Genomic DNA, 8,940 nt, shown 5'->3' on the forward strand with positions numbered 1-8,940 from the left:
TCTGAACTTCTGCATCACCCAGGCTGCAACTCGGTGGTGGCAGGCACCTACTTCCGCCTCCGACGTACAGGAGCAGAGTCAGAGTCAATGCCCTTTGCTAAACTACCTCCCAGCTTCCATGGGCTGGCAGCAATGTTCCCTGGGCACCCGGCCATGTCCCAGCTCATGGCCTAGCCTTGGGTGGGACCCTCCTCCGCTGCAGCCTGACCCACTGCCCATGGAGATCACTGGCTTCATCCACCAGAGTGACGGATTTGAGCTGCCAGTGAAAAGCATGGCCTAACGCGCCTCCCCCCCCCGCCCGGTACATCCCCCGATGCTAACCAGAAGCTGGCCGTGTGTCACGCTCAAACTGGCCGAGGAGCCGAGTGAGCTCCTGATGCCAACTGAGAAGGGACTTGGAAGTTGAACGCCAGGCGCTGGGATGTCGCTGGAGTCTGCCAGGATGGGGGCATGCTCTCAGCGTTCTGGTACTGCCTTGCTGCACCCCCCAGCAGAGACTGGGGTCCCTTGTCACGCCACGCACTGTGCGGACCCTCTCATCTATGGTTGGGATCCACACTGGACCATGCGCTGTACAGAACCCCCCTGCCTGCTATTGGGGTCCCTGTTGTGCTGGCTGCTCATAGACCCCCCGTCTGAGGGGTCTGGGGTCACACAAGGTGCTGCATAGACCCCGACTGAGGTCAGAGCTGCATCCCCCCTATGCAGGGTGCTGCACAGATTCCTGCTCCCCCCCAGGTGAGATCAGCACCCCCCCATGTCCCCGACACCGCACAGACACCCCCTGCAGAGACTGGGGCCCCCCACTGCACCATCCCTGACCCAAAGATCTGCCAGTCTCAGGAGAAACAGAAGGGCTGTATCCTACCCTTCAGCATGTCAGGGACACATTCTAGCGGGACAAGTGAGACGCCTGGGGCCTTCCACTGTCATAAATAAGAATAATTAACGCTTGAGGCCGTTAGCGGGGAGGGCAGGGTCTGTGTATAAAGGGGCCCCCGATTGCAGTTGGGCAGCAGGGTATCAGAGACACAATGGAGCTGGGGACGGGGTCTGCACACCGCCCAGCATAATGGGGGGCCCCGAGCAGCACCCGGCACACCGGGGCCCATTCTCAGTTGTGATCTCTAAGCCCCTCGTGACACAAATCAGTCACAAAATCGTAACAATGTGCATGGCACCACGCCCGCTGGCTGAGCATGCAGCAAGGTGAAATTCACCCCCAGGGCGGCCCTGAAACCTGGGCTGGGGAAGTGACTCAGCAGAGACGCCAGGGCGAGAACCTAGGCACCCTGCAGCCGAGCCAAGAGCCAACATTTCAAACAAGTTTCACTTTCTGCTCCCTGCCTCTCCCCACAGCAGAGAGCCGGTTCGCAGCCGCTATTTGCAGAGGACACTTACAAAAGACTTTGAATATTCTGCTTTCCAGCCCCTCAAACTCCCAGATTTCAGGGGGTGGGGGAGGCAAGGAACACTTCTCCCGTGCTGCCGCATCCAAAAGCGTTGAACGCCAATGCTCTCTGAGCACTGGGGTGGCAGACGTGGTGGGCTTGGGGTAAGCACAAGTTAAAGCGCATCTCAATCTGAGCCGGTTCCAGCCTGAGATCACCACTGGAGGTACTTGCGAATGGCTGCTGGGCTGTCGGGTTCCCCTAAGAACTCCAAAGCAGCAGGCCGCAGCCCCGAGCCATCTGACACTGCACTGGTGGACGTTCGCATACACAGTCAGAAGAGGCCTGTGGAGTCAGGCCTGATTTCCTACCTCCAACTCTGCCCAGCCGATCCCAAACCACTCCATATATGATACTTTCACACAGCGACAGATTTTGACGCCTGCCTCAGGACCCCCCAGCTGTGTTTGCCACCACACCTCATAGGAACTTCTTCACATTCACAACTGAAAAAGCCCTGGTCTCGGTGAGAGCAGGACAGAGTGCGGGCCAGCAAATTTCACTTCATGCACGAGGCGATGAGAACGAACCCTACGCTTTGGGGACAAATTGGAGATTCTCCTACCAAGGCAGCCTCCAACCTGCTGATTCCTGCAGCAGAGAGAAAGGTGGCCAGCTGCGGCCACCCCGACTGCGCTCGGAGGGTGCCGGACGGACCAAGCTCCCCTAAATGGCACAGTGTGATCCCTTGCAACAACAACACACCAGTGCCGGCTGCACAGCACAGAGCAGAGACCATTCAGCAGCCCTTCAGCCTCCAAAAATATAATCCCTGTGGCCCAGCCAAAGCCACCAGAAGCCTACGGCTTGCCTGCCCACCGCCGGCACGGGGGCTCCGCCCTCCAAGGTGCAGCAAGCCTGCGCCTGCTCCACACCCTCGATGCACCATGAGTGCTGTTAAACCACCACATGCCAGGTGGCTACTCCCTAATGCCCACCCTCTTATCGATCACGGCTATTAGCGCAGTCGCCAGAGCAAGCCTGCACTCACCAAGACTGGGGGTCCCCTCATTCCTGCTAACAAACATCAGGGACCTTCGTCACACCAGGCATAGCACAGACCCCCCTCAACCTGGATCGGGGCCCCCCATCGCAATGGGCATCCCTGATGGGAGCCCGTTGCTCTGGGCAGGACCCAACCCACCCAACTAGCGTAGCCAATTCATCACAAGTCTCATGACACATGATGGGTTTTCTCCCCACAGCCCCAGCTCCTGGGGTCAGAATGTCAGACTTCAATTTCCAGTACGCACAAGTCCAGAGCAATCCTCGAGAAACCTGATCCCCAGCAGCACAAACCCATATTCGGGTTATTACACAGATCTGGTTTTTGGAACCTTTGGGGCAAGCTGCAGCATATGCCCCTGCTGAGAGAGAGATGACAAACCACCCACCAGGAATGTAGCTGCCAGCCCCTGTTTGTGCCTCTCAGGGACGGGATGTAACATTTTGGTGACCTCCCTTAAGAGCGTGTGGCAAACATGGGCTGGAGCGGGAGGGGGGGGGAGTTGATGGTTCCTGCTTCGGGGGTTTTGCCAACTGCTCTCCTGTGTGCTACCTAAGCTGTTAGGAGTGGCCAGAGCTCTCACAGCCCTGCCATCACAGGCACTTGGGGCATGTTGCCAATGCTCGGGTCCCTTCTCCAAAGGGGGCTAAGCTAGCAGACAGAGGGTCTCTGACTCGGTGGTCTCTGCATGGCTCAGCCCAGGGTGTTGAACCAGGATCCCAACTCCCGGGGACAGTAGCCTCTAACCCCTTCATCGGCGCTTTGGTTCCTCTTTGGACACTGCATCTCCAAGACACAGCGTCAAAACGAAACGGATGCAGCCAGCTAGGGGCTGATCGGCAGGTTTTTGCCAAATAAGAGATCAGTCTCCATAAAACTGGGTGTCCACAGCCAATTCGGGTCTTTCCCCTTCGAAAACCACCCCGCCTGTAACCATTTCCCCCGGTTGCAGCTTCATGCCACTTCCCTAAAAGCCAATTCAAAATATTTAAGCTTACAGGTCGCATGGGAGTGAACATCTCTTCACGCTCCCAGCTCAAAAGAACAGTTTCTTACGTGATCTTCTGCCAATTGCATCGATGCTCAACATTTATCCATAGTCATGAATTAAAGCTGCACAGAACGACACAGTCTCAGCCCCACAGAGCTTACAATGCACGGCAACAGCTATGCAAATCATTCCCACCCCGGTCTGGGCCCCTGGTACAGGCTAGAGGTTAATACCACCTCGATGACATGCACTTCGGATTCACCAGACCCTGAGTAACCCAAACTCCCAGGTAACCCAGGTGGCTCGTGCTAGCTGCGAGCGTAACTCTCAGAGTAAGTTTCTCCCCAGAGACGGCTGCTTTTCTGTCTCCACTGGAGATCCCGGCTCCTGTAAGCCTCATTCCGACGTCATGCAAGCAGCAACAGTTCATGTCCTATGAACGTCGCCCTCAAACAATCCCCTCCTGCAAAGTCTGTCAGGTAAACAGAGCGATCCGGTCAGGACCGCGCAGGAGGTGTCCCCATGATACACAGAAGAGTTGGGAAAACCAGTGGAAGAGGAAGCCTGAAGCCAGGAGATCGGCGTGAACAATTTATGCCCGAGGGAAAACATCATGAAGGTGACCCCAGTGGACAGGGCTCAGGTGACAGTCTGCACTGGGATTACCACAGGGGCTGGTGGGAGTGCGGGGGCCGGGGGGGGGAGACACATCCAGGACACTGCAGGAGTTGGCATAGGATGGAAAATGCTTTGGTGCTTGGGACTTGACGCTGCCCAGCAATAATGCCTTAGCGTCGTGCCATGACTCGCTGGGCTGGCTTGAGCGGAGAGCTGAGGTGTTTGCACAAGCATGCAGGCCATGGCACTTTGGGGTCCCGGTGTGGGGGTCTGACAGGAGTCAGAGGCTCCTCCGGGGCTGGCATGGGGTGGCCCGGCGGTGTTACGGGGTTAACATGAGCCCGCGATACTGGGGAAACTGGCGTGAGCCTGCAGGACCTCGAGGCTCGAGCTGCTGTGAGCAGAGGCAGCTAGGGGCTGGCATGACCAGGACTGGGGCAGGACCTCAGCTCCGCGGCGGGCATATCCAAAACACCAAGGGGGTGACATAAGCAGAGGCTGGGCAGCACCTGGGCAAGGAACGGGATCAGCATGAAGAGAAAGGGGGTGACCTGGGAGTGTGGCTGGCTTGAGTGGAGCCAGGATAACATCATGATGGCAAGGGAGCTGGCAATAAGTAGGGACTGGGGTGGCATCACAGGACTTGATGTGAAAGGGAATCGGGCAAGGACAGGAGGTGTTGGCGTGAGCCATGCCATGCAGCACCACAGGACTGCAGGGCTGGCACAGGTGGGGGGCACCAGTGCCACGGAGGACTGGGACGAGAGGAAACAAAGCTGCCATCAGTGGAGTTGGTGTGAGTGGCAACAGAGCAGCAACACGATCCTGGGCAGGGAGTGCAGGCGTGAGCAGGGCTGGCTGGCACCACAGTGCCAGGAAGGGATGCACAGTAATGGGGCAGCACTGCAAGGAGGAACTGGAGCCAGTGGGGTGGCTCTGGGGGAGCAGGCCTGAGTGGCTCTGCAGTAAAGGGGCTGGCGTGAGTGGGGAGCAAGACAGAGCTGGGAGTTGTCACGAGAGGGACCCACAGCAACGCCAGGTTGGCGTGAGGGGCACCAAGGGGAAGTGTTGGCACGAAAGGGGGCTGGGCCACATGGGTGGTTGGTGTGAATGGAACTAGAATGGTGCTGCTCAAATCAACACCTCCGAGGGGGCTTGGCGTGCGCAGGGCTGGCGGGGGTTGGGACTAAGGAGTTGGTGGTAGCTGTCCAGGTTGGCGTGAGCTTACTCAGGGGTTGGCATGGGCTAGGCCAAGGGGATCAGCACTAGAGGACTGGCGTGAGCTGGACTGGGGGATTGGCGTGATTCGGGTGGGTCAGCACTGAGGGAGCTGGCGTGTAGTAGGCCAGGGGAGCCGGCAATGGGGGGGTTGGCACTAGTCAGGCCAGGCGGCACCTAGGGGGCTGGCGTGGAAGCCGAGCCGGGCAGGACGGCGCTGAGGGAGCTGGCGCGGGGGCCGGGCCTGGGGCAGGGGACACTGAGGGGGCTGGTGTTTTTCGGTGCGGAGCCGGGCCAGGCCTGGGGAGGGAAGGGGACTCTGAGGGGGCTGGCGGGGAGCCGGGCTGGCGGGCCTGGGAAGGGACTGAGGCGGGAGCCGGGCCGGGCTGGCTGGGAAGGGGACTGGGGGGCTGGGGCGGGAGCCCCGGGCCGGCCGGGCCTAGGGAGGGGTGCTGAGGGGCTGATGGGGAGCCGGGCACGACGGCGCTGGGAGGCTGGCGTGGAGCCGGTCGGGCCTGAGGGGGCGACGCTGAGGGGGCTGGCACGGAGCCGGGCCAGGCCTGGGGACGGGGGCTGAGGGGGCTGGCGCGGGAGCTGGGACGGGCAGGGTGGCACTGAGGGGGTTGGCACGAGTCGGGAAGGGGGCTGAAGGGGTTGGCGGGAACCGGGCAGGGCGGCCAACTGAAGGGGTGGTGGCGAGTCGGGCCGGGGGGGGGCTGTCGGCACCGAGGGGGTGGCGAGAGTCGGCTGGGCAGGGGAATTTGAGGGCGTTTGGACATGAACGGATTGGGCTGGCCCTGGGAGGCACTGGAGGCATTGGAGGGAACTGGCCAGGCCTGAGGGCACCAAGAGGGTTGGTTGCAAGTCGGCCGCCAGAGGGGGTTGGCGTGTAGTCGGGTCCGGGCAGGTGTGGTAGGGAGGAGGGAGATTGGCGCAAGCTGTCTGCAGGCCGGGGGGTCAGCACTGGTGAGGGGTTGCGCCAAGTTGGTCTGGGGGGGGCTCAGGGTTTGGCGGGAACCAGCAGGTCGCTGGGGGGAAATCTGGCGCGAGCTGGGCCTAAGAGGGGGGAGTTCAGCACGGGTGGAGGGTTGCCAAGCCGGGGGGGGGGGGGGAGTTGGTGGAGTCGGAGCTGGGGTGGAGCTTCCAAGGGGTGTAGAACTAGGCAAGGTCGATGGGGGGGGAAGTTTGGCACGAGACTGGCCGTAGGCAGTGCGTCAGCACGGGTGAGGTTGTGAGCCAAGGCGCGCTGAGGCGGTTGGTGCGAGTCGGGCTTGGGGACGCTGAGGGGTTGGTGCAGCGTATGGGGGGGGCTGAGGGTGCGTTGGCGCAAGTCGAGCTATGGGGACGCACTGGAGGGATGCCATGTAAGCCGGGAGATGCTAAGGGGGTCAGGTGAGTCGGCTGGGTGTGGCAGCGGGTCAGCGCGAGTCGGGCGTGGGGGGGGGACACTAGGGGATTGGTGCGAGCGGGGGGGGGAGGCTAGGGGTTGCGCATCCGGGGGGACACTGGGGTTTGGCGCGAGCGGGACTTGGGGGGCGGAAACACTGAGGGGTGGTTGGCGCAGCCGAATTGGGGGGGACACTGAGGGGTTGGCGCGAGAAGCCTGGGGTGGCGGAGGGTGTGGGCGGCGGCCCAGGGGGCTGCGCGAGCGGCGGGGCGACGGCGCGCTGAGCCGGGCTTGGGGGGCGCTGAGGGGCTGCGCGAGCCGGTGGGGGACGCTCGGGGGGCTGTGGCGCGAGCCGGATGGGCGGACGCGTGGGTGCGCGACGGGCAGGGGGCACGCTGGGGGCTGGCGCGAGCCCGGCATGGGGGGCACGCTGGGAGAGGGCTGAGCGCGAGCCGGGCATGGGGCACGCTGGGGCTGGCGCGAGCCGGCTGGTGGGACGCGGGGGGCGCGGCCGGGCTAAGGTTGGGGCACGCTTGGAGGGGCTGGCTGCGAGCCGGCTGGGCATGGGGGGCTGGCACGAGGCGGTGGGGGGGCGCTGGCTGGCGCGAGCCGGGCTGGGGGCAACGCGATGGGGGCTGGCGCGAGCCGGGCATGGGGGGCACGCTGAGGGGGCTTCGCGCCGGCTGGGGCAGGGACGCTGAGGGGCTGGCGCGAGCCGGCGGCCATGTGGGGCACGCTGAGGGCTGGACGAAGCCTGGCTATCGGGACGCGGGGGGCCTGGCGCGAGCCGGCATGGGGTACGCTGGGGGGGCTGGCGGCGAGCCGGGGCCATGGGGGTCACGCTGGGGGCTGGCGCGAGCGGGCATGGGGGGCACGCTGAGGGGGCTGGCGCGAGCCGGGCAGGGGGGCACGCTGGGGGGGCTGCCGGGCATGGGGGGGCTGAAGGGGTTGGCGGGAACCAGGCAGGTCAGTTGAAGGGGGGGAAGTTGGCGCGAGCCGGGCTCTGCGCGGGGGGGGTCGGGGGGGATAGGTTAGCGCGAGGGGGTCAGGTTGGCGCGAGCTGCCCTTTGACCTCCCTCCCCTCAGCCTCCTCCCTCCGCCCACAGGTGAGGGGCGGCCCCGCCCCAGTCAGAGGGGGCCGCTGTGACGCACTCGGGACCCCCCGGGCGCGCGCGAAAGGGAGGGGGAGGAGGGGCCGCCGCGAGCGGGAAGGAACCAACAGCCGCAGCCCCCTGTGCGCGCTCCCCCTCCTCTCCTGGCGCGGGGCCCGCGGGATGGGCCCGTCCGCCTCCCCCCCGCGCGAGGGGAGCGAATGGTCCCGTCTCCGCCTCTCCCCTCCCTCCCCCGGCCACTCACAATCTCTCCTCGTCTCCGCTCGGCGCCGCCGCCATTTTCTTCGCAGCGAAGAACCCGCGGGGACTGAGGGGGGGCGGGGGGGAATAGACCGAGCCGGAGAGGAAACCCGGAGCGACTAGCCCCGCCCCTCCACTGCCATTGGGCGACGATGCTGTCGCTCACCACGCCGCCGCTCGCTCATTGGCGTGCGCGGTTGGACCCGACGGGCGGGGCCGGCGCGCTCCCGGCGGCCGTTGGAATTGGCGCGAAGCGCTGTCAGTTACAACGTTCTAAAGAGGGAACGGCTGAAGAAGCGCGCGCGGATTCTGATTGGGCCCCGGCTGCCCCTCTGCTCGCCCGTTGGTCCAGCGGCCCATCGGTCATTTCCTAAAGGGGGCGGGCAGCGGCCTCAGCCTACGAAGGTTTGAAATTTAACGGTTTTAACGGTTTTTCCCTTTAATCGTCACCACAACCGCTCCTTCCAGCGGCCTCTCACGGCGCAGGCGGGGCCACTACCTCAGCCACAGCACCGCCCTGTGGCTCCTCCTCAGTCACCAACCCCCGCGTGGGGATCGCCACACCCACTCTGGCTGAGGGCTGCCCTAGGGCCCCCAACATGGCTGTCAAGGCCGCCCTGGGCCCCCCAAAACGACTGCCGCATCACGCCAACGCTGCCACATTGCCCCCCTAACATGGCCACCTGGGGCCCCTAACATCGTCCCCCCAACATGGCCTCCCATCACGCCAAGGCTGCCACACTGCCCCCCTAACATGGCCGCCCCAGGCCCCTAACATTGTCCCCCCAACATGGCCACCAAGGCCACCCTGGGCCCCCTAACATGGCCGCCCCATCACGCCAACGCTGCCTCAGCGCCCCCCCAACACGGCCACCCTAGGGCCCTAACATTGTCCCCCCAACATGGCTGCCCTG

At 63.8% G+C, this 8,940-nt stretch overlaps 1 protein-coding gene across 1 annotated transcript in view; it reads right to left on the reverse strand.

Annotated features, from left to right (window-relative positions):
- MECP2 (methyl-CpG binding protein 2) overlaps positions 1-8,218 on the reverse strand; it is a 30,633-nt gene extending 22,415 nt beyond the window's left edge. The window contains exon 1 of the mRNA XM_075071314.1: positions 8,031-8,218. Coding sequence (XP_074927415.1) covers positions 8,031-8,065 — 35 coding nt within the window. The 5' untranslated portion in view covers positions 8,066-8,218. The remainder of the gene's footprint in view (positions 1-8,030) is intronic.
- Between the last annotated feature and the right edge of the window lie 722 nt (positions 8,219-8,940).

This window comes from Chelonoidis abingdonii, chromosome 11 (genome assembly GCF_003597395.2).
Source record: "Chelonoidis abingdonii isolate Lonesome George chromosome 11, CheloAbing_2.0, whole genome shotgun sequence".
NCBI lineage: Eukaryota > Metazoa > Chordata > Testudines > Testudinidae > Chelonoidis > Chelonoidis abingdonii.